This window comes from Crocodylus siamensis, chromosome 1 (genome assembly GCF_052110815.1).
Source record: "Crocodylus siamensis isolate JL-2025a chromosome 1, ASM5211081v1, whole genome shotgun sequence".
NCBI classification, from domain to species: Eukaryota; Metazoa; Chordata; order Crocodylia; family Crocodylidae; genus Crocodylus; species Crocodylus siamensis.
This window is the reverse complement of record NC_143395.1, coordinates 298,252,077-298,278,872: the sequence shown is the minus strand read 5'-3', so window position 1 is coordinate 298,278,872 and position 26,796 is coordinate 298,252,077. Positions and strand designations below refer to the sequence as shown.

The following is a 26,796-nucleotide window of genomic DNA, read 5'->3' as shown; positions in this document are numbered from 1 at the left end:
CTTTATTTCATATCTGATGCAAATTATACAAACTGACTCGCATCTGAATTTCTGTGGTAAAATCAAGCTAATGTATGCAGACATAATTCTGTTTTGTTATTTATTTGCAAATAGTCCTACTTAGGACAGCAAATCTCTCGTTAACGGTTATTCAGCTGTAACAATTCAAGATGTACAGTTAGGGTCTAATACTGCTCCTGTTTAAGCTGACTGCAAATTCCCCACAGTGGGTACTATCAGGAAAGTAACCATTTTACTGTTGACTTTCCATTTGTTCTTTTAGGCTATCGCTTGAAGTGGGCCTCAAACTTTTATAACTGGACAGGGAATAATATCAAACAGAATCTTATCCAAATGTTAATGAAAAAAGCCTTTTGGGGGGGAGAGCAGTCACGTGGTAGGGAAGCAAAAAAGGGGGTGGGGAGAAGAAACAGAAAAAGAATAACTGATTTACTAGATCAAAAGGGTGATCTGATATTCCCTCAGCACTAGCTCACTGATTATGAAGACTCATAGTATTAAACAGGATATGGTTATTTATATGAATAAAAAAAATTAATTTACTCATGTTCAAATCTTTTCTTGACAATTACGAAAGTAGAATGCAAAGGCCCAGGCCACTAAATCATCCAGACATTCACGTATTCCTATTTCAGGAAAACATTTTGTATTCATTATAAAAAATGTATGTATGCAAATTCCTGTGCATTGAAATGAGAGTGTACAATTATGTCGTTTAAATGTGAATTAAGGGTCTCTTAAAAACTGGTGTACAATATATAAGGGATGGAGAGTCATATAAATAGGAACCTACCTAACTCATGGTGAGAAAAAGCAATTTTCGTGGCTTGGTTGCAGCCCAAAGAGCCAATTTCATGGTTATTTGATGGTTGCCCTGCCTCTTGGTGCTGACTCATGGTGATACTCCACCCCTTAGCACTGACTAGTGGAGAGACTCTGGGGGACGGAGGGATGAGGGGGTGACCATCATCTTGATTTCTGGCTGCTTTTTGTGCAGCCGTGCCAGGCAGTGCTGATTGACAGAGAGGCACAAGGGGGCAGCTGCCATCTTGGTGACTGCCTTTTGTGTTGCTCCACCCAAGTAGGTTGCAAGGCCAGGCCACAGGGACAGCGACGACTGCTGGCTCCCACTGGGGAGCCAGCATTTTATTTTTAATAAGACTTTTTTTTGATTGCTTTCCTGGGAAATTGTGGCCAATGCCATCTTTTGCAGTGATTGTGGAGATTGCTGTTTTTCGTGGTTTCCACGAAAATTACAAAACTGTGAGTAGGTCCCTACATATAAAATCCCTGGATGGATACAATAGCTGCAAACTAACACTTGTGAGATACAAAACTATTAATTCTTTTTAATTTCATAAAGTGGTTTTCAAATTTCGTTCCATGGAACCTTGGGGTTCTGCAGAGATTGGAGGGCCTGGCAGAGCAGGCTGGGAGGCAGTGCACCACTACTGTGGGGACAGTTTGTCTGGATTAGCATCAGTCTTTAGGATAGAGTAAGGGTTCCCTGACAGAAGAAGGGTTCTGTGACTTCAGGAAATTTGAAACCACTGACTTGAATGCATCAGAGTCAATGGCGAGGAAAATTAAATATTTCAGGAGAAGAAAACTAAACATGACAAACTATGAGAAAATTATGCTGGCACACATCCATGAGGGGACAGCTGGGGACTGCATGCTTAGGGGCAACCAACACGGGTTCATCAGTGGCAGGTCCTGTAAGACCAACCTGGTGGCCTTCTATGATCAGATTAGCAGATCCTTAGATGCAGTAGAGTACTGGAGTAGCAGTGGACATAGTCTTCCTGGACTTCCGGAAGGCATTCAACACTGTCCCTCACCCCGTGCTCATTAAGAAACTGGGGGACTGTGGTGTAGACACCCACACAGTCAATTGAGTCACCAACTGGCTGGTGGGCCGCACCCAGAGGGTGGTAGTGGATGGGTCCTTCTCAACCTGGAAGGACGTGGGCAGTGGGGTCCCCCAGGGCTCGGTCCTCGGGCCCGCACTGTTCAACATCTTCATCAGCGATTTGGATAAGGGGGTAAAAAGCACTCTGTTCAAATTTGCTGATGACTCTAAGATGTGGGGGGATGTGGGCACACTAGAAGGAAGCATCAGGCTACAATCAGACCTAGACAGGTTACAGGGGTGGGCGGATGAGAATAGGATGGGTTTCAACACAGACAAGTGCAAGGTGATGCACCTGGGGAGGAACAACTGGCACCATACCTACAGGTTGGGAAACTCCCCTCTTGTCAGCACGGAGGCGGAAAAGGATCTGGGGGTCATCATTGACTCCAATATGAACATGGGCAAGCAGTGTGGGGAGGCAGTCAGGAAGGCCAACCGCACCTTGTCATGCATCCACAGATGCATCTCGAGCAGGTCCAAAGAGGTGATCCTCCCCCTCTACGCAGCACTGGTCAGGCCACAGTTGGAGTACTGCTTCCAGTTCTGGGCGCCGCACTTCAAGAGGGATGTGGACAGCATGGAGAGGGTCCAGAGGAGGGCCACTCGCATGATCAGGGGGCAGCAGGGCAGGCCCTCTGAAGAGAGACTACGGGACCTGAACATGTTCAGCCTCCAAAAGAGAAGGCTGAGGGGGATCTAGTGGCCTGTTATAAACTAGTCAGGGGGGATCAGCAGGCATTGGGGGAATCACTATTCCCCCGTGCACTGCCAGGAGTGACCAGGAATAATGGTCACAAGCTGGCAGAGGGCAGGTTTAGGCTAGATATCAGGAAGCGCTACTTCACGGTCAGGGCAGCTAGGATCTGGAACCAATTTCCAAGAGAAGTGGTGCTAGCTCCTACCCTGGGGGTTTTTAAGAGGAGGTTGGATGAACATCTTGCTGGGGTCGTTTGACCCCAGTATTCTTTCCTGCCATGGCAGGGGGTCGGACTAGATGATCTACTCAGGTCCTTTCCGACCCTAGAAACTATGAAACTATGAAACTAAAATGTAATGCTGGCAGAATGTGTAGCTATCCCCTCTTTTGCAGGGTCAGTGGCTGCCTGCCTTTCTACTCATGCCCACTGTTCCACTGATGCCTGCTGACCGCTTGTACCTTTGAGCACCTACCATTTGAATCCAGTCTTTGGCACTTTTTAAAAATTCATACAAGTGTTCATAAATCACAACATGAGACAACAAATAAGCAAAAATAAAATAAATGATGTACCAAAACCAAGTTAATATTTATATTTTTGGTATCAGGAAAGATAGCACTCTACAAGGTTGTAGTTATTTAAAAGAAAAAAAACCAAATTTGAGCAACTCATTTGCATTTCATATCAAACCTACACAAAGATTGAGTAATTTCCCTAAAAATATTAATTAGATTTTGAAGCGCCTATTGTATATTTAAGAAAGGCTATGTATAAGTATACTGTAATTGCATACTTGCAAAATGACTGTGCTCCCTGTTTATAATAAAGATGTCTTAGGAGCATGAAAAGGAATACAGTAACACTGAGGCAACACAAACTGTCATCTTGCATGCTTGTACAGCACCTGGCACCAAAAGGTACCTGGTATGTTTCCTTTTTATATGCTACTGAAATATAAATAGTAAATGATAACAAATATACAAAAAAGAGAAAATGACTGCATTCTCTTTTCCTCTCCAGACTGTATAATATTTAAATATTACTTGAATGTATTTTGTGTGTTACTTTTAAGAAATGGCTGCATACATTTTTTCTATTACAGACTTTTATTGGTTCTATTACAGACTTACACCACTTCTGTATAGTGGGGCAGTAATACTACTGTGGTTGTCCATGTCTAGACATGTACAGGTTTCAAGTCCTTATTTCAGTGGCACCTCAGTGTAATAGTGGATTATGGTAGAATCTGAAGTTCTTCTCTTTTAGGGATCAGAGACAAAGTTCTACTTTAGAAGAATATGTACATTCATATCATTTAAGCATCTAGGCAAAATTACATGCATTTTTACCTCTAACATCAGCTGTGTGAACTCTTCATTGCTGAGAAATGAAGGCTTCCAATCTTGCTGAATTTCACAAATCTCTGTCTGTGCTGAGACTTCTAAAAACAAAATTTAAAAAATCACTGTATTTTATGCCCAAAGTAAAGCATGCCTTGGGAGATCATATACAAATTGCTGCCATATGATTTATTTTTTATTATAAAAATATTTTGAAAAATACAGAGATTTGCAAGAATAAGATAGGCTTGCAGTGTGAGAATATGGAGAACATTATCACTGAGCCGAATCCTAAGGTCTTTACTCAATTTGCATTCAACCCAACTACCACTGACTTCAGTCGGTTTGATGGGGGTGAGTCAAATAAGGCCTGAATGAAATTAAAAGCAGTATAAAAATCAGTGGGCGCATCTATATAAGTCATTTACTGTGGAGCTGACTAATTAACTGTGCAGTGAAATGTCACAGTCTCCATGTGCGATGCTGTTAGAACAGGGTAAACTAATTAATTCTGCTGTAGGATAGTACTGTCAGCCACAAGTACTAGCCAATAGGGCTGTGTGAAAGTCACTGACTTGATTCAGAGGAGATTTGGCTTGACTCAGTGGCTGAATCACCAAATCTGAATCAAATCAGGAGCCTCTAATTCAATTTGGAGAGATTCGATGATTCAGCCATAGACACAACTTTATATGTTTTTTCTATGTACCTCGAGGTACCAGGCGCAGCTCGTGAACGCTGAGATGGTGGGGTGGATGGAGCGTACCATGGGAGCCTGGGGAGGTCCCCTGCGCGCTTGGCAGTGGACCCAGAAGTGGACCAGAAGTGCTTCCAGTCCACTTCTGGGTCTGCAGCAGAGCATGCAGGGGACCTCCCCACCCCCCAGCTTGGCAACTGTGCCACCTGGGTCTGGGGGGGCACCCTGGGTCCCCTCGTGGCTGATCACCAAGCCAGGGGTTGTGGGGTCTGTCACCTGTGTGCTTGGCGGTGGACCTGCAAGTGGACTGGAAGTACTTCTAGGTCTGATGCCGAGTGCGCGGGGGACCCTCCCATGCTCTCATGGGACGCTCCAACCACCCCACCATCTCAGCGTTCACGAGCCATGCCTGGTACCTTGAGGTACGTAGAAAAAACAAATAAAGCTGTGTCTATGGCCGAATCGCTGATTCTCCAAATCAGAATCAAATCTTCAGGTTCAGATTCAGCCAAATCGAATCAGGACACTGATCCAAATCAGCAAATTGAATCACTATCCCCTGAACTGGGCTGAAACTGAATCTGAATCATATACTTCCCACTTCACACCCCTCCCTAGCCAACAGCAGAGTTATTTACTCCACTACAATGCACATGTAGATACTGATGGGGCTGGCTGGTACATAAGGGTGCTTCGCTGTCGCCTAGCCCTGCACTAAAGCACCCTCATGCACCAGCCAGCCCTTCTGCAGCAAGTTGAGCTGGGTTCGAGCAGCTCTGGGCTGGCAGGCTGACCCTCAGGACCCCCTGCCAACTGGGGCTACTCCAGCCTGGATCAACATGCTGCAGTCCTGGGCACCTGAGCAACAAACTCCGGCACGAACTGCATCAGAACTTATACAGCTGCATTAATATCATGTGTAGATCTGCCCAGAATATATTAAATATGCAATTACATCTGAGTAAGTTCCAAACTTGGTATGGGAATTATAAGGAGCTAGATTCTGGCTTATGGTGTTGAGTAGTGGGCAATGATCAAACTTTAAAGAAGGCAGAAAAGGGGCTGTGTCTCAAAAAGTACAGACCTTTCCCCTTTTCTCAGTGTACAGGTGAAGCATTAGAGGTATAACCATCACTTGCAATAGAACAGCCTTCTCCCTTGATACTCCCTGCACCCAGCTCCTCAGGGCAGTGCAGAGCACAGAATGGGGTAGAAAATGATTTCCTTCATAAAGCACCTGTTCATATGCAACTTCCTCCCCTTTAAAATAAAAAAAACTGAACTGCAAACCTGCCTGCAGGTTTCTGCTGGTGTTCTGTTCTGGCACATGTAAGACTGTCTAATAAGTGCTCTTCTACCTTTTAAGCTTCCATTTGGAGGAGTGCAAGTGCATCGTAATGATGAATCATGGCTCCATACTTAGGGCTGAACCCAAATTAGAGTTGGTTGAATAATATTTGTTGAATAATGTATTCCAAATAACATCTCCAACAAATATTGTTACATTATCAACCCAGGTAGGTAATTCATTCATTCATGCCTTTGTCCTACAATTTTTTTCATTAATTTCACAATTTAAAAAAATGTTTGCTTATTATCTTAGTATTAGCACCATTTTAATAAAAGTGAAGCTTTAATAAAGGTAACAGCACCAGTGGTTCTATTAAGACTGAATGCAGTATATCACTTCTACCTGATAATTAATCTAATCCATCAACCTATATAATTAACACCAAGTTCTCTCTATTCTAAGGGAGGAGACAGACTGACCATATAAATAAAAAATGGATGAAAAATACGAAAGGTAGTAAACCTATAACCATGTCTGTGTGTAACGGCTCCTGGAACTAAATCAAAGCATCTACTCAAGTATGAGTTAGTAATATACTTTGGAGCTCCAGCAGTCTGCTTCTGAATAACAGCATACTTAACTAACATTCAGCATGCTGTAGTTGTCATGATACCATAGTGCAATGGCCCTCTGTGACCAGAACATTACTACATATGTATTTTAGCTTATGTATGGGGGGAAAAAAAGAATCAGCTCCAATGATCTCTTAATTAGGGAATACTGCAAGGTAAATAAATAACATGGAAAAGCTCGCATGCTTAAAATATTTTCTAGGAGAATTCTGAAGGTTAACAATCTTTTTGGATTAGAAAGAAAGGGACTGTTTATTGAATGGGCAGTCTGAAAACTGATCAGCTTTTCTATTAGAATTTAACTCTTGCTTTTGGATTCTGACTGTAAGAGAAACACTACTTAATAAGTAAAATAAAACTGTGATCACCCACATTGGAGATAAAGTAATGTTTTTAACCTGTATTGGGAGTTTCTGCATTGTGATGCATGACTAATATTGAGTTCAATTTTAAAAAAAGATTTTTGCCTGACCCTTTTTTAACAACTGCTCAAAATAATAACAATTTTGTCCAGCCTATCCACAGAATTGTAATGATTGTGTCTGTTCACTCTTACTTAGTTGATCTCTATATTAATAAAATGTATTTTTTAAATAAATTATTGGGGCAACCAACTACTCTGTCTACACTTATTCAAACCCCATGTGGTTGGCTTTTTAAGCAAGCGTATTAGCGCTCTCCTTTGCCTTGGGCAGCTAAAAAAGGATACATTATTACTGTCACATTTTAATAGGTATATACAATTATCAAAGAATAACAGGTACAATAAAACTTTCAGATGTCCCAGTCATGCCCTCCTGCAAGAAATCATCTTGTCTGTGGCAGACTTTTATTAAAAAAGAAACATCAGTCTAACAACAGAATAACTGTAATTATTTCCTCAGAAAGTTTGACATTTGTGACTTCATTATGCTGGGAGTCATGGTATAAGAGATTTTATGTTCTCTTTCATTACGCCCATATCTCTCAACTGTGAGCGGGTGGAAAGGTTGTCAAAGGAATAAAGGAGAGCAAGTGGCACGGTACATTAACTCGCTAGGCAAGCTGCTCTGTGAGGTCAAACCCCTTCACACACATGAAATCCTGCTTTAGTCGACAGGATTTCACAGGGCTGTGGGCACTGTTAACTTCTGGATATCTTGGGCCTGATTCCCACTGGAGCAGTGTAAAAAGGCCTTGTTGTAAATGAAAATCAGCCATGGGTGACTTCAGTGGTATTCAGATTTTGGGCTGAAGCCCAAAGGGGGCCCTCCGTAAGCTGATCTCCCATTTGCACAAAATTACCCTGCCAAGAATCTGAAGCCTTTGCGAATCCTCCAAGCAGCTCCTCAAGATGCACACATCTCTCATGGGACATGTGAATACTAGGGGGCAGAAAGATGTGCCTATTCCCTGGGGTGGAACTAAGAGAGAGCAATTCAGTGAAAACTCTGCAAGGCTACTTTGCAATGCTCCTCTCAGTTTTCTGCACCACAAGGCATTTGCCCACCTCACAGAAATTACAAACACCTCCACACATTTGAAGGTTTTGCTCAGAGAGGCCACAAAGATTGGATTAGTAGGGATTAAAGAAGACTGAGACAGTGGTGGAGCTGCCACTTCTTTTTTTTTCCTTTTAAAATAAAGAGGTTTCCTTTGGATGTATTCAAAAATAAAACCATGCCCTTCTAAACCTAACTAATATAATGTACCAGAAATGTATGCAAGGGCAAAATTAGTGTTTTCTTGTGCAAACTGTGTGGAAATCTAAGGAATTTGTACATGCTAATGTTTATGGATGCATTTTCTGAACCTTATGTTACAACAGTGGCTCTTCATTACAGTTTTCCACAGTCTGCAGGGGTCACAGTCTCCCTACAGTAGTCCAAGACTGGAGAAATACCTGGGTTCCCACACCTATCTTTAGAATAGCTGGGAAAAATATTTTGCTCTTTCAATGAGAGAAGAGCTTCCTCCTTTCCCCAGTCATGTTTTTGCCCAGAGCAATCACATCCTTGTTTTCCTCCTAAGCTCACAGTTCCATTTTAGAGATCTGCCACCCATCTTTCCTAGATGCCCGATGTCCAAGCACTCTCTGCACCCTATCCTATGGAGATCTATCCTATCCTAAACAGCGCTCTTAAGTTTTCTTGTAATACACTACACCATGGAAAAGAAAACTCCTACTGTGATAGTTTGACCATTTCATCCACTCTTGACCACCAGCAGAGTAACACGGACATTATGCAGTCTGACTAGGCATGGACAGGCATGGCAGATGTTACCATTGTGTTTCTGCAGAAAGCCAATGACTTTTTCAAGCACTGTAGTTTTGTCCATTTTGCGGGTGTTCCCTGGAAGCATGGAGCTGAGCTCTTTGATAAGAACATTGAATTGGTCACGCCTCTTCTTTTCAGACTTGTTACGTGAAGCCCTGTAAATATGGAAACATGTAAGGAAAGGAGCAAGAAAAAATAATAGGTGCATACTCCTTTTGCAATACGTTATTAAGAAAAATATCTGTTGTTAGGCAAAATTACACCCAGAAGAAGTAACCTTTCTTATTCCCCATTCTCATTCTGTTCCGTCTTTACTGAGGCATCTTTAAAGGCCATGTGCTAGATAAGAGATGAACTGAAGACAGATTTGATTCCCATCTCTGCTGTTTGACCTGACTGTTCTATGGCTGTGCTAACTCAGTGACCACAGCCTGGTTCAACTGTCCTTCTTCCCCTTGTCACTCCAGAAACAGAACTACAGGTGGAAAAAATTATTCTCTTTGTTTTATGACAAATTATAAAGACTGTCTTTGGGGTGCAACTTGCTTGTGTGCATGCACAAATATTTTCAAAATGTATGCATCTACAAAAAGAGGTACTTGCAATAAGGAAGATATAAGTGTAAATAACATAACAAAATGTTCTATGAACCACACAGCATTCATACAGGAACAAGTTCCGGGCTGATCTAGAAGCTTGGGGATTTTGAATTATTTTTAGTTAGATGAAAAAATAATACGGAAACTATTGCAGGATATAACCATCCTGTCAAATTGCAGTTGAAAAAGGAAAGATGGTCCTCTGGTTTAAGCTCAGGACTGAGTCACAATTTCCAGGCATCATTCCAAGTTTTATCACACACTCTTTATCAGCCATTAAGCAAATCACTTGATTTCTTTCTGCCTCAATTCCTTATCTGTGAAATGGGAGCAATACTACTTCCTTTGCCTGTCTTATCTATTACAGAGTGCAAACTCTTCGGAGACTATCTCTTCCCATGAGTTTTTACCTAGAACATAGGAAACCAAATTTAGTAGGTGCTTCTAGGGGCTATCATAATAGTGTTATTACTACTATTAATAATCTTTATGGTGGCTCTAATTCAATTTAATTGTTACTTATTTTATAATCAGTCATAAACTAGGCATTATACTCTTCACTGTCTCCCAGGACGATGTCGTTTAAGGCAGACATTACTTGGATTTCTTTAGCCATGCACCAGATAAACTGAAGAATATGCCCCCAAAAATGCTCCCTTAGTTGAAAGGTTCCAGAGCAACCAAGGATATTATTGTAAGCTGCAATTTGCTTTGTTAAAATGTATGAAAATCAGTATGAAGTCAGATGTGATTTAACAATCAAAAGGCCAATTCAACTCTACATTTCTAAATTCACCATAACTCGTGAGTTATTCTAGACACACACTAGTGGGAATCAGGATAGAATATTTACTTTTGTCCAAGGACCAATATGGCAATAAACTTTTTCAGGAGAGATACTATATGTTTCTACTGAAGGGTAATTTTTGTTTGTCTTGCTCTCAACTCTGAAAACACTTTGAGATATACTGGAAACAAGAAAATATTTGACTATTTTACAGCTATCAATACAAGAAATTGGGTGTATTCTGTGTGATTGATTTCAGCCTACTCCTACTTCAGCATAAGAGACTGTTAAGAAGATTTGAAGAGCATCATCCCTACATTTTTGAACAACTAAATGTGGCAGGAAGGGAAGTAAAGAATATGTTATTTTCGTATCATTCAATCCTCACTCCATTTTTAGCCTGAAGACCCCTTCTAATTCTTCCAGTGTATTTCCAGTTTAATATAATCTTTACACTAAATTTGACAGAACTTTTTGCTAATTGGGGGATTGCATTATGTGCAGGTTTAGGACATTATAAAGATGAACATACATTACTTCAGAATCTAAACTTGTGTGTGTGTTATGTAAGAAAATGGAGAATGATGTTTTTTACTTACTAAATGATTAATTTTAAGAGCAATTTGTGTCAGGATGCTTTTGGAGGGAAATTTGAATTAAATAAAAAATGTACAAAACCAGCATGTGTCTTAAAACTAAGTTAAGTGTTCTGGATACATCAGAAAAAATGATCCAAGCAGATTTTACATGTATAACAAATTGATTTATTAAGCAAAGGAAATAATATCTGTAGTCAGTACTACAAACTGATTGACTTTGGTCATCATGACCTAGAAGATTTTAGAAGTAGTACATCGCTACCTTTTTCATATCTACTGTTTCTCCAAAAAGTAGAAAACAAGCCTTTCTGGTCTTTTGACTCCCAGTCAATTTCTCAACTTTGAATTAACTGTTTATTTAACTGAACTAAACTGAAATGAAGAAAATAGTCTCTCTAGACTATATAAGAGCCTACATGTGTTGAAAGCTGTTTTACCGCTTTGCATCCAATTCTGAATTATTTTAATAGATTGGAGTAAATTCACTGCTTAATACATGCTGCCCTAATTTCAAATGGAATATTAAATATGTTTATTTTAAAAAGTAAAATGCATTTAATTTTCATAAACACTGAATTTGAATTAAAAAATCCAATTTTTTTCAGTTTTTGAAAATCATCAATTTATCCACCCAATGTATCACAAAAAAATCATATGCATCATTAAAATTACAGCAAATGGGAATGACACATACTGATATTAAGATACATGCTATACTATTTCTGAATGGTTAGCTTGTATCAAAATTAAAATAATTTGAACCTATGGGTCGGAATTCATAGAAATCTTGAATTTCTCCCTCTGTCCTCTCCTTCACTTAAGTATCTCACTGCTTGCAAAGACAATCCTGCATTTCAGGAATGCTGTAATACTTGACACTTGGTAAGACACTTCCAGCTGTGATACGCCATCTCCAAAAACATGTTTTCATGATGTAATGTGGTATGAGGCATCCTTTATTCTCCTCCTCCTCTGTTTGCAGATCTATATATTATTTACAGATGGTTTGGCACATCTCTACATACAGCTTCTTTTTACTGTGCACTAATAGTACTATGTTTAGGAAGTCTCAAGTGCATTAAGATCCTTGTTAAGAGTAATGGTAGAGTGACTCCAGGGTCTAATGGACCCTTGGCCTCACAAGACCTTCCCTGAAGTCCAAAGCGGTAACAGCTAGATCAGCTCTGTGCTCCGGTATTAAACACTGGGTTTCTGTGGCTTGAACATGCATGAATTAGAAAAAGAAGCAGAGAACAGTTGAGTTTGGTTGCAGTGTGTTCTGACCTATATAAGTGAAAAAAGGCTGCAGGGAGATAAGAAGCAGGGAAAGAATCAAAAGAGATGAAACTGGATAAACTAGTTGTGCCTGGACTGAAAATACTCTCATTAGAAAGAACCAAGATAAAAAAAAATACATGCAATCTAAGGCTTCCTCTAAACCAATTACACTGGTGGTTGCAGGATTGATAATGCTCCCAGGAAAACTGCTAGCAAGCAGGTTTTGTGACATTCCAGATGCAAGTTGTCTCTTATTATAGAATTTCATTGCAACCAATCTTTTTCTACTTTAAATAACATCTTCTTTTCAAAGTGCTAGCACCAGTCTCTTACGTATGAATCAAATGTGATTTTATCGCTGGAGATGATACCTACCACATATGAAGTGATTTTGGTGCCAGTTTAGATCTAAAATATTGTTTGTAGTGTTGTTTCTTTGTTGCCACAGTAACTTTTGAAGGTACTCAGTACAGTATTTGTTACCACTAGAGCCATCTTTGTATAAAATGGGTACTATAAAAAGAAAAAATCAATGTTTTCCACAAACAGTCCATGTTTCTTTTACAAAATGTGTGTTTGAAAACTGCAGAGAGTAACCTGTATATTTTCTAGATGTGTTGGACAAGGAAGAAGTATTGTGCCAGGAATACGAGTGTGCTGTTGGTTCTCTGGTTCTGATACTGTGCAGTAATGTGAAAAAGAACCACTCATTGTATTTGGCTGGCTGACATTTTTTGCAGGAAGCACTACCGAACTTCTTTTATCTTCCTAGGGTAGCTGATAATAGTGGTTTGTGATTCAAACCGCTTTTCAAGTTGTTCTAGGCTTTATTTTTCTCTCTCTTTGCATTAATTAGTATCAGGAAAAAAAGCATCTGCAGCAATGTATCATCATGCATTCATCAAAAAATGAACAAAGAGTTTTAAGAGAAAAATGTGCTCACCTCTTTGCCCTGTCTTTCTCATCTTCATCCATTAGACTTTCTAAGCAGTTTTTTCTGTTGAAGGAATGCAGAGTTATTAACAGTTGTCATTTCATTAGTTCCACCTTCAGATTAATCTCAGAGTCACTTCTGCTTTACTTTAATAACAAGAGTGACAGTATCCAGGCCAAATAAATGTGTCAGCAGTGCTTTAAAGTTCAGTTCTTTATTTTAATAAGTATTTGATGTCCTCAGTGCAGACCACAGTGTAGCACAGGGAAACACAAAGTAGCTATAAATGAACTAACTTGGGCATTGAAGCATTCTAGCTAGAGTAGTAAGGAACTTAATTGGCTTAATTTACCCAGTTCCTTTGGAGGCAACAGCCCACAGTGAGAACCAGGTTTCTGTGACCAAGCTATGTCCAGTATCTGAATTAGATCAGTTACAGCAAGCTCAGGTATCTCTACATACATCTTTCCTTGCAATCTGCAGTGTAGAGATACATTTTGTGATTTCTTTGTATTGTAGAAGCATTTAGGGGTTCTAATCAGGGACTAAACCCAGCACTGTCCTAGATATGGTGCAAACACAGCATAGTCCCTCTACATCAAAGAGCTTATAGTAATACCTGTCTGTCATGATCACTGCTAGGCTAGAACCCCAGGACCTCCAGAGAGGTCAAAATTGTACCTCCGTGCACCCTCAAAGCTAATACATTGTAAAAACAACTAGTTCCTTAGAAAAAGCAGGCAGTTTCCTTCCTGAGTGAGTCCTCCTGTTATAGGAAGGTTTAAATTCCTCCATGGGCTTCACAGGAGTTCAAAAGAAAAAGCTGCAATGAGGATGACTTATGGGATCAATTCAACAAAGCACTTAAATATGTTCATCAGTCATATTGTCTCAGTCTTGTTCCTAGAGAACAGATTTCCACATTGCAAAAAACTGGCTTAGTGACTGTCTCCATCTGACACCCTTCTTGGTAGTCTCAGCCAAGAGTTCTGGGGTTGGCTGATTAAGCCTGAGACTGAACAGCCTTCTTAACAGCTGACTTTAGCTTCATTTTTAGAGTTCAACAGGTTTTTAGCTTTTCAGCTGCCAGTCCTATGCTAACCTAATGTGACTTGCCACAGAGGAAAACATGCAATCCCTGGGCAAACCTGTAAACATGTACTGAACTCTTCAGGGGCACGTCTACATGTGACACTAGGTCGCCGTAGCAATGCGCTATGGTGATGTAGCATCCGCAGGCAAGAACTGTGACACCACAACTATCTCGCCACAGCAATTTCCTCCCCCATTATAGCACATTGCTACAGTGATGTAGTGCCTAAAATTAACTGTGCATGGTGTACACAGTGCAGCACCGGCTATTACTGCACCACCGTGGCACGTGTAGATGCAGCCAGTGTTAGCTTTTCTAGAACAGACCGGTTAGACATTGACCTTTACTCAGGCCTACATTCATCACTCAGGGAATTAGTTCCATGAGACTGAACACTTTTGAGCATATAGTAGGTGCATCCAAGTACTAACCATAAAGAGAAAAAAGATAAATAAGTACAACGATAAATCATTTAGGCGAGCGTGAGCTCAGCACAGTTGAGGACTGACGTTCTGGTCCATTTCATTCTCTGCCCATTATCTGTACTTCTTTTGCTCTGTGCTTTTGTGCGTAAGGGGTATTTGTGGCTTAACACTGATCCATCTGAAGCACAAAACCTAATACTTATTGTTACCTGCATCTGACCATGGCATCTACCCATACTTGCATTAGACCACAAAAGATTTTTGCACCCAAACAATTCCATCACAAAAAGATTTACAAAATCAGTGGGCACATCTCCACGTGATGCTACATCGCCGTAGCATCCACTAGTGTCTACATGTGACCAGCAGTTACTTTGGCATAGTAGCGCACTTCCCCATTATAGCCCACCTTTATGGTGAAGTAGCTGCTAAAAATAACCATGCGCCATGTGTACAGTGCAGTACAGGTGGTTACTGCATCATGCTTTAGTACTTCCCAAAGGCTACTGTAACAATGTTGCCACATGACGCAGTAACAACATTGCCATAGGGCAACATGTAAACACGCCCAGTGACCCTACGTTTAAAACTGATGTCACCGGTGCTGTCAGCGGCAGGGGTGGGGGTGGGGAGGTGGTGTGTGTGGCAACCACCGACCAGGGGTTGGCGACCATCCACAGATGCCACTGGAAGTGGCAGTGTCAGCCAGCAGCGATTGCTGACCACCTGCAGATGCTGCCAGCGGTGTTGGCGGTGGGGTGGGGGGTGGCGAGCGGCAGTGTCGGCAGTGCCTTTTCATAGGGGGTGCACTGCCACACTCAGGGGGTGCACATGCACCCGTGTATACCCCTTATGCATTGTCAATGATATATACACTCTGTCAATCAGGTATGATTTTAACATGTAATTTTACCAGGAAATGTTATTGCCTAAAGACCATTTGACTAAAAAACTGGTAAACAGGAAGAATTATGGATAAAATACAAATACATTCTCTCCTGTTATTAACCAATAGATAGTAAAACTCTACTGGCTCAGAAATTAGTAATATAAGAAAATATGGAATATATGTGATAATTATTATGCAAATGTTTTCTAACAACAGAATTGTAGTAGGGGATTATAAACTATAGTTCATTGGTCTGAGGATAAACTCACTACAGGTGAGAAGGTTAATGTGATTTTAATTCAGTGGCAGAAGAGCTAAATAGGAAACATATAAGATGTATATTGTATTTTATATTGCCAAATTCTGAAAACTGGAAGATACACAACTATAACACTTAAACAATGCTTAGACAGCTTTAAATCTATCAACAAATCTAGCCTCACAATACCCCATGAGGTTGGCCAGTACTATCATCATTCATATTTATCATCAGGATAAAGTTGATTGCCTATTATTTGAAAATTTATTTGACACATTTCATTATAGTTTAATAAAAATGAATCAACAAATACTTCTTAAAGTTATTCATCCTCCAATACAGTTGGGCAAATACTGACTCTCAAGTACTCTCTCACATAAAATATGCCCCAGAATAAGATGCACAGGTTGTTTCTGAAAGGGCTGAATGAAGAAAAAACAATCTTTCCTTACAGTAAACAACTGAGTAGCAGCAGCGAGGGAGCTGAACCTGCTCACTTTGTGTTGCATGCAGATGTTACTTTCACTTTTACACAGTGGGTGCGTCTACATATGCATTTGATATGGGATCAGTTTACTTGCCAGTAAACTACTCGTGAGTACATGCTCCTGGGAACGCATCTACACATGCAGGGAAGCAGGAGAAGATCTGCTTGTAATGGCAGCAAACTGCTTCCACTTCCTGGGGTCCTGCAATGGGCCCCTGTTACCACCAGGGGGAACTTTAGGCTCCACTTGGGTGCTAACCCAAGGGCTGGCAGGAAGCCCCCCGGCTAGGAGACAGCTGTCTACTGGCCAGGGCTGGAACATAGCTGGAACATGGCTGTCTACTGGCCAGGGCCGCTGGCAGCAGGAAGCTCCTGGCCTCTGCTCCCCAAATAGGGGCAGAGGACTTGGAAAGAGCTGCAGAGGAGGGGTAATTAATGCATTCCAGCAGACTCCAGCATCACGTGTATCAGTGTCCTGTACTGAAAAATGGTGGTGGGGTGCTTTAAACTAAAGCTCGTTTTATGAGCTTTAGTTCAAATCACCCTCCCACCATTTTTCAGCGTAGGGATGCTAATACATGTGACATTCCCTGCACTTTAATTAGCGCAGCTCTTGTATCTGTGCTAATTAAAACCCCTCCCCCTGAAGCATGTCTATAAACAGCCTAGGAGTTTACTGGCTTGAAGTTAGTAGGACCAGCTACTATTCCACATGTACGGCTCCTAAGTTTGATCCTATTCCATCCTGCTTGAATTCCTGGAAAGCTGTTAACCTAAGAGTTTGGTGGGTAGATCCTCTTTCTCCTAAGTTCATTTTTGTGACTTAGTCTACGGATAAAATGCTAGCATGTTACAAAAGGAGATGAGTTTTTAGAGGTCTGAGAAGGATGGAACTAGATTGCACCTATGTCCATTTAGGTGCCAAGTCAGTGGAATAGGATCTGATATTTATACTTCTGCTAAAATCACTAGGCAGTGCATATATTTGTTGAGTTACCTTATGCCTTGGGTGGAATGAAGACCCTTACAATTAAGCAGTATCAGAAATGAAAACTTCCTCCACTGAATTTCTGAAGAACCTCCTCTAAGATCCCTTGACACAGCAATGTGGCCCCTTCTGTTGGTAACAGGCTACTGTGAAAAGGTCTATGAAGCGGGATGGCTGAGGGGAAAGAATGGAAGTGGATTTCATGGCTATGGGTAATGCTTTCCAACACTCATCTGTCCATTGCCAAGGATGGAACATTGTCTGATGGGGCAAAGTAGCCTCTGAAGGTTGTGTTCAGTACACTGCCCAGGAATTGTGTCACAAAGAGGCATATGCCCACAATAACTAGTAGTAGCATTACCTCCTCTATTACATTAAGGACTTGGCTTTCCAATTAGTGTGAAGCAACTTATGGCCAACTTTCAGTGAAGACCAAGTTTCTTATTCAAGGATATACAATTTGGGATCTGTTGGGTGCCATAATGTCTAATTTCAACTACACCTCCATGATTACACTGATTCAACCAAATCTAGAGAAGATGTTAAACATTTCTAACAAAGTTAGCTAGTGTGTATATGTGTATAAGGAAAGGAAATGAAAATGTTCTTTACAAAATCAAAAGGGCTGAACACACATAGTTATCGCGAAGCAGTACTGTTCCCCTTCTGTTGGGCTGTAGCAACATCAGAGCCTTGCAAGACAGTTTATGGCTGGAGGAGAAATCAATAAAATGAACTATGGATATATTTTTAGAATAATCTCGTTATTTCAAACTAGACATATACACCCTTGAACAGAGAGGAGCACAAATGTCACATCAGCAGTGAGAAGGAATCATAACTTTTGGCAGAGGTGATATTTTTTTTTATACCAAAAAGATATTTCCAAAAAAAAGTATTTATTTGCAAGCTTTCAGGCACCCAGACCGTTCTTCAGGCATACACTATCAGAACTCTCAGACCAAACACAGCCAGGTTCCCAGGGAACAACTCTGACTGTTAACACGATTAAGGAAGAAACCAAATTTCCTTGGTCTTTGTCACAGCTCCCTCCCTGGAAGAAACCACTTCCCAAAATTAACAGCACTACATTTCCTTCAAAGTCTGACCAGTATTTGCACCCTAAGAAAATGTAATTTGTAACTACGGAAACAGATCAATCTGGTCTCCACTGTGATCAGAATGCTTAGCAAGACAATCACATTTGTGACTTTACTAATATATTTTGTTGTCATCAGATAAGAGTACAGATACAAAGATTACACATCACAGTGAAAGATGGCAACCTGTTGGAATCAGCAAAGATCTGAATTGGCAGATTCCAGCCTCACAGCTCAAGTGAAACACCAACCATTTGGCATTTGAAATTGATATTCCAAGTGAAAGAAATCAACACTCAACAAATATCTAAGTCAGGACAGAACTGCTACCCAACATGACAGACCTGAAGGCTCAAGTGAGGTTAGTTCTGAGCCAATGCCCTCCATTTGCCACTGGGATATAAGGCTGTTGTGCCATTAGGCACTAGCTACTTCTACAAGGCAGAATGGCTCTTTCACATCTTATTTTTCAGATAGCTCTCTTGGGCTAGGTTTTCTGAGGGACCATCTTTCTTGTTTAGCAGTTCCAATTTGGAGTTGTGAGAGCTTGGTGCTTTTAATATTAAGGCCCAAATAGTCTTAAGTGTGCTACCAAAATGTGAGTGAAACCCAAATGGGTGGCCATTTTGGAAAATGCTGGCCACAGCTCTTGGCAGACAAGTTCTTCCACTCAGGAATGACTCAAAAAAAGTAAAATTTTGAAACTTGACAACATAATTTATGGAACAAAGGCTATCAGGGATATCCCAGAGTACAGGGCAATCACTATATTGCTGCCTGTGCCCAGTTTACAATTAATCTTGCCGATATAGCACAGGTACTGGTTCACTGTGCTCCTTTCAGCAGGTGTCAAATGTTCACTGGCTGTGCACATGCTTGCTGCCTTGGGAGTTAGCCATTAGGGCTGTATGAAGCTTCAGTAGCCAATTTGATTTGGAGGAGATTCAGCTCGATTCGGCGAAATCTCACCCACCAAAATACACATACCCACCCACCAAGCCACATAAACACACCCACCCAGCCACATGCCACACACCCACCCACCCACATGGTGCATGCCACACACACCCAGCCATAAACACAGTCACAGCCACATGCCACCCCCAAACCCAATCCCACACCATACACATATGCCTTGCTGCCAGGCCCGCCCTGTGGCAGGACTCACGTGGTGCTGTGCCACTGTCAAAGCAGGGGCAGTGAGGAAGGAAGCAAAGGTGGAGCGGAGGCCGCAGCTGCAGCTGCCCTTGCCCTGTGCACAGATCAGGGGCCATGTGCCCCAGGGCTCCCCAGCGCTGCCTCTGGAGGAGCTGCCAGGCCCCAAGTGTCCCATGGCCCAACCTAGCCAGGGCCGCATTCACTGTGACTGGGGTCTTGGGCAAGCTCATGCAGGGGTCATGGGCCATCAGAACCCAGCGGCTCATGCAGGGGTGTGGTGCCAGGGAGCCCAGGGGTGGTGCGGACCCCCTCCCCTGGCTCCCCCGCAGTGTGCACAGTGGTGGGAGCCACCTGACTCTGGCCTTGGAGGAGCCACTGGGCTCCCATGGCCCCACAGCTTGGCCTGGCCTGAGCACAACCCAGCACAGTCTCAGCCCCAGCCCTTGCTGGCCCTTCTGGCAGTGATGGCAGCGGACTACCCCCCCCCCCGCCCCTGTACTGGCTCCCCACATGGCACCTTGCAGCCATGTGCCACCCCTCCGCCCAGCGTGCCCTGCTGCTGCAGCTGGTAGTCACGCCCTGTGGTGGGGGGCACGGCTGCAGGGTGCTGCATGGGGAGTAGGGGTGTAGCCTGCCCTGCAGCCATGTGCTGCAGCCACTGGGCACTGTCCATGCACCCCCCCATGCCAGCTCCCCATGCGCCCACACGCCACGTCCCCTCATGCCCCGTGTGTACCATGTCTCATGGCTGCAGCCAACAGGTGATCCCCGCTTGGGGTGGGGTGTGGCATGCAGTTGCAGGGTGCCATAAAGGGAGTGGGTATGGGGGCGCGCCCCGCCCTGCACCCATGTGCTGCAGCCAAGGGGTGCGACCCACGCGGCACCCTGTGCAGCACCTTGCGGCCACATGCCAGGCCCCACAATGTGCCATGCCCCCACACAGCCACAAGTCACGCCTCTCACCTCCTCTCCCCTGCGTGCGGCAGAGCACACACTGGTCCCCACTGCCTCTGCCTTGTCTGTGTGTCTGTCTGTCAATAAGGCTCTGGGCAGTGCATGCACAGTTGGCCCAGAGCGTTACAGACAGACAGACACACAGCCAGAAGTTCTACAGCTTTTATTATATTAGAATGTTATACTTCATTTACTGGGGAAACAGTGGTATTCTGGAAACAAAAGAATGCTGAAACCATCAAACCCATATTCTCCGATCAGGATGGGCATTTTCCCACATTCATTCAAACAGTGAAAGGTGCTTGGGAAAGAAATAATTCAGGCTTACTGCCAGCACTCCCCAGGGATACTCCTGAATAAAGGTTTCACATGTTTATTATGATGCAGTCTATAGCCACTGAAACTGAACCTACTATATAAAAGTCACCTGGCCTTTATCATCTTACGCTGCATATAGAAACATGGTGTTTAGTGAGTTAATCTATAGCTTTGTTCTATCTGCTGAACTAAGTCTCCTCCCCACAGTTGTGCTAACTACACTAAATAGCAATGTGTGACCCTGACTCAGAAATAAAGGTAGTCAGATACGAACTTCCCATGAAGCCACCACGTGGCCAGCTAACCTGGGTCCACATGTGGTAGCTTGCTACTTAGGGACTTTCAATCATAATAAGCTACCTCAAAAAATGGAAGGTAAAAAGTGACCAATATAAGCTCCTGATTCATTTTTGTGGGGGGGCAAGACAGCAAGGGGATGAGGCATTTGGATAGTCCTGGTGTGATAACATACGTAGGTAGGAATTTGTAAACACAATTCAGAACAAATGACCAGATACATGTACAAATTGATTTTGAATCAGAAATTAATCCCAACCATACAATTTGCCTAAATAGAAGTCTTTGAACTGTTAATAAAACTTGCCAAAGCTTACAATTAAAATAAAATTAAAACGGAAAACAAACTTATGAAAAAACTGACAAACTGAATTACTAAACTGAAAACACAGTAGCTTAACACACATGAGAAAATCCTTTCATTTTAATGTGCATTTTTCTTTGAGAAAGCACTGTGTTCTTTTAGCAGTAGAATGGCAGCCTGCAGTTACTATGAATCATGTAATGCAGCAATTGCTATGGGAATTACTGTATTTAAGTGTAAAGGTAAAATCCAGTAGAATGGTAAGCATGCAGCTTTAAAGCTATGTCTATTTTTGCCCAAGCAAGTCCAACTTAGTCATTCTCTTTTCTGTCAGTTTCTGAATTTTGTTTGCACTGGAAAAAATATTTTGGGCTTTCAAACAGACAAAACATAGATAAAGGAAAATATATAGTTTTGGTCGAGAATATTTTGTTTTTGCTGTTTTAAATGTGTAAATTTACAATATTTAGGAATGACCCTTACTTAAAAAGGTTACATTTAAAACACACAGAGCAAGATGATTATAAGCCAAGGAAGATACTTATCAACATTTTCAAAAAACACTATCATATCTCCTTAAATGTCTCTTACTGGTCCTTTAAGTGGGATGATAATATTTCTTAATTTGTTCTTTCACTGTATTTCTTATTGTTAGAAGGTTCTTTAAAATGTTTTCAGGGTAAAAACAAAAAAGTCCTGAAAAAACAGTATAGATACTGAAATCATAGAGTTTGACACTATTACTTCCCTACTGACTAAGCTGGGCCAAAAAGTGGCAGGGGCAAAGAGAGTGCTGTCCAACAGTGATGTAATTGAGGATTATGGGATTATAAGAAAATGAAGGAAAGGTTCCTCATCTATCCCTACATTCTGCCAATTTAGTACAAAAAAGAGGTCTGTCTCATTTATCCAAAGTATTACATAGCATTCCTGACTGCTGTTACACACCTGTTCCCCCTAAGCCCTAGTGGTAGTTCTTTTTTAAGATATGAGAATTGACCCCAATCTATATGATATAATTTTCCTCTCACCAGGGTAAATCAGGAGTAGCCCCATCAAAGTCAATAGAACTATGCTTGTATAAACTAGTATAAGCAAGGAGAATAGTATGTCTAGTTTATAGAGCTGGTCTGTAACTTTGGGATCCCTGAACAAAGAACATTACCTACATGTTTATTAATTATGACTTTTAATATTAATAAGTGATCAATACTATTCAGCCTTTGATGAATGAACAAAATAACTCACACAATTCAAAACTTGTCCTGAACACCCCAACACTACAGAAAACAGAATAAACAAACAAAATTCACTGCATTTATCAGTGGGGACTGCCATCTGTACAATTCAGTGTGCTCCTTGGTGTGCCTGTCCCTTTCCAGCAATGCTAAACAGGATTAGTGGTCTGTAGGCGTATAGGAAAAGTAGGTCAGTTCAGTAACATTGTTCCATGTGATGAACTGATGATGTGATTGTAATGGTCTGTTCGCAGTCATCTCGTTCTGAACTGACTGCTATGATGAAGCAGGGAGGCACCTAGCCTTGTAACAGGACACATAATAATAGTTTAGACCACTGCACTCCTCAAGAGGGAAAATGGGCAACTGGGGAAAAATAGCACTGCTTAGCATTTTACATAGAGTGATATTTCCAAAGATGCATACTCACACATATATTCCCTCTGTGGTGAATTAGCATGATTAGCATTTTAGATAGGGAAACTGAGGCACTGAGCTGGTAAATGCTAAATTTTGGTTTATTTTGCATAGATTCTCACCCTGCTTGCACAACTATACAAGACCCAGACAGATTGTTACCACTAACTCCTCCACCCTGGGGGAGGTGGAGCGGTCTGGCACGGCATGTCAGAAAACAGGTCTAACCATGGGTATCTGATTCGGTCTGTTAGTGAGTGTCCACAAGGAAAAGCAGGAGGGTACATATCACTACCCTTCTCAAAGGCAGCAGTAACGGCTACTGTAAAGCATACCACCCTCACAATCCTTTCCGTGGGGTTATGCCAGGCTACATATATTTGGTCACATCCCAGGTCTTTCCCATATGTAAAAATCAGGTCCTAACTGACTTTGCTAAGCAAATGCAATGAACCAGTGAGATAACAGGGAATCATAGAACAGGGTTCCCATTGTTAGTGAACAAGATTAATTCCAGATAATACTGAAGTGTCCAGAAAATACCTTTCCTTTTTACAGCAAAAATTAAACAATTATTATTCACACACTGGAAACCACCCTTTTGCTTCTACATACAAGATGAGAGTGACTCTAACATGGACTGTAGTTAAGAAATAATATATTCAGACAGGTGGATGCCATTATTCTTATGCTAATAATTCAGCTATGAGTACACATATGTGTACTTCATTATTTCATTATAGTTACAAAACAGAGAGCTGCAATAACAGCCCATGCATAGTGCTTTGCTTTGATGCATGCACTTTTACAGAAGTTTAAGGTTTGTATCCTCATCTAGGCCTGGATCCTGAGTTCTTTAACCTGTAGAGCAAATATGAGTTTTGCCCTTGACTTGAGGAGGAATAGGACAATTAGGTCCTGGTCCTCCACCAGTGGTCAACAGAAGCTTTGATATTAACATAAACTGACGCAAGATCACATGTCCATTACCCTGTTGCTCGAACAGAATTAATACCATGCCAAAAGAAATCAGTCATCAGGAGTGTTCTCATATAACCAATTAGAGTCCCACTGTCTGACAATGACACGTGTTGATTGGTAATACAATTCTGGATATTCAAAACTGAAGTACCCTACACACATCCATCTCAGTGGATAAGTCCAGATATCAGATAAACTACACAGGCCCATTATACTAAATTTTTGCCCCCTTGTAGTAGTTGTAGCTTGTGCACTGATCCACCACTCCTGTTTTTTTAAACCTGTCATCCAGAGGAAAAAGAATGCGAAATATACGTCTTAACATATTACAAGTTTAAATATCTGTCATGTTACTTTTTAGGATTTGGTTTAAAAAATGTATCTTCTTTATTATAATATTACAAAAACCTCTCCAGAGGCCCGTAATTGCAAAGGTAAATATATTTTTAGTGACTTTTTTTATCTGCCTGTTTATCTTTCTTGGTATTTATAACATGCTGGTGATATCTGGAGCCCTGATTATGCAGGGCTTTAAAATGTACTCAAGTGGAAATTATTCTGCATTCTAAAATCCCATAAAAGTTTGCTTGCTTTCTTGCTTGTTTCAGCATGTTAAACATAACACCTAGTATGTTGTATTCTGATTGTCAAATGCTGAGTCAGGGCATACACACTTACAGAGCATGATCTTTAATTGTTAGTTTGGCAACAGACTCATAAGTCACTTTTTCATTTGTCTGGCATGAAATAGGTGGAAAATATAACCACTACCACCAACACCAAGTTAACTTAATTGGGCTTTCACATGTGGTTACTGCCAGGTAGGTCTCTTTATGTGACATGGTAATAATCTTGACAGTACCCTTTTAATCCTGTCTACTCAAACAGGCTACAGTAGTACTAAATGCAAACCAAGACATCCAGAACCCAAAATAGATGTGACTCTGTTTCCTTTTCCCAGTAAACAATTTATATATGGCTTGCAAAGGACCAAGGGCCAGATCCCTTGCAAAGGATCAAGGGCACTTTGGAGCCAAAATGCCTAAAACTTTGGTACTTTGCACCAGCTGGCTGCCCAGATTTGACTGGGTTTAGGTTCCAATGATCCCTATACAATTAACAGGCAGGTTTGGGTATCTCCAAAGTGTAAAACTGCCAGCCCAGGGGCATCTAGAGATTGGAAACACAGTGGGTGTTCGTCAACTCCTGCCTCTTTCCAGAGTTTAGGAAACCATTCACTTATAATCCAGATCACCTAGTTTGTCTTCTGAGAGTAAACAACTGATCAGCAGAGACAGTGATGCCTACCTCTTTACAATAACCTAATGTTCTGAGCACTTGACTGGGAAATGGGAGGCCTGGGTTTAAGCACACAGCAGCCAAAGAGGATTCAAACCCACTTCCCGGGAGAATGCCCTAAGGACCAGACTATACAGCAGTCTGAATGTTTGCCTCTGTATTCTAATCACTGCATTCTATTCAGCAGCTCTGCTTCCTGCAGTCCCTTCACAGCATTTGATTAAGTAAGGCCTTGTCTATTCAAACTTATTCTAAACAGCTCTGATTTAGTTAGTCTATAAAGGGGCAAATCTACCCTACATTCAGCATGTGGAAGGATACCCCCTACTCTTTTTTTCTCAAGAAGTTGAGTCACTGGGCTGTCAATAATGCAAGTCACAGGATCAGGAGGACAAGCAAAAGGGAGCCTGCCTCTGTAGTCTAGTTGATGAGGGCACTCCAAAGGGAGAGGAAAAATCTTGGGGCTCTAAGAGTCCTTGCTCTAAGAGTTATTCCTCCCTTTTAGCCAATGCCTGACAAATGTAAAAGGGGCAGGTGCTGGGATCCAGGTCTCTACTCCTCTGGGATTCAGAGGAGTGCCTTCATCACTGGCAACTGTCATCACAATTCTCTTTGACCATAATGTGAACTGGATCAGATCAGATCTTCTTCCAGTGAAGCCCATCAAAAATCCTTTTTGACTTCAGCTTTACAAAACCTGGGCTTAAGTAACACCTGTGTTTTCACTGATACAGGTCACCGTTCCCCTCCGGGATCTTTATTTTGGTCCTATTTTTAAAGCAAGCTCATTTGCTTTACTCTCACATGCAATATTATCCTAATCATCAAAACAATGAAATGTTTTGGTTTTGCAGTAGCGATTAGTCTGTTTCTTACTTTTAGCAATAACTAAGATCTGCTGGGCCTGATCTTGTTTCTAAAGGGCCAAATTATCTTTAGTGCTTATACATGTTTGCAGTGGGAAGACAGATAGCAAAGAGTCATCAACTTCTGCATTTCCTTTAAGGGATGGAGGGAATTTCACTTATGCTACTGCAAGAAAAAAAGAAAAGAGAAAGAAAATTATATAGGCGTTTCTTTGGAGCTGTATGAAACAAAACAATTCCCTGGTCTATAAGGAACATTTGCCTAGTCTACAAGTAAAGCTGTACTACTATAATGAATGGACCAGGGTTGTCAAACTCATCTAGCTCCATGGGTAAGATAAGTATCCCTGAACTGGTCTGTGGGCCAGACCAAGACTGACCTGGCATATGCTAGCCCCTGAGGCTGGTATGGCGTGGGCACACTGTTCACAGCACGAGATAGACCTGGAGCTGCACATGGCACAGAGGGTTCGCAACATGGGCTGCGTGCTGCACCCTGGACTGACCTCTGTGCTTCCTGCAAGTGCTTGTGACACAGGGTCCAGTCTGCATACCCCATGCAGTCTACAGGGCTGCGGCTGGTGACCAGTGATTTGCAGGCCAGATCCTACAGCTCCATGGGCTGGATCTGGCCTGCTGGTTGTATGTTTTACACCCCTGAGTTAGACCAATCC

The 26,796-nt window shown here is 41.7% G+C and overlaps 1 protein-coding gene across 2 annotated transcripts in view; it reads right to left on the bottom strand.

Moving 5' to 3' along the window:
• Positions 1 to 26,796, bottom strand: part of NPAS2 (neuronal PAS domain protein 2) — a 161,554-nt gene that overhangs the window by 70,747 nt on the left and 64,011 nt on the right. For both annotated transcript variants that reach the window (XM_090020522.1, XM_090020518.1), the window contains exons 2-4: positions 13,059 to 13,112; positions 8,859 to 9,007; positions 3,984 to 4,075 (exon numbers count right to left, since the gene is read on the bottom strand). In XM_090020522.1, the coding sequence (XP_089876648.1) occupies positions 3,984 to 4,075; positions 8,859 to 9,007; positions 13,059 to 13,112 (295 nt within the window). The remainder of the gene's footprint in view (positions 1 to 3,983; positions 4,076 to 8,858; positions 9,008 to 13,058; positions 13,113 to 26,796) is intronic.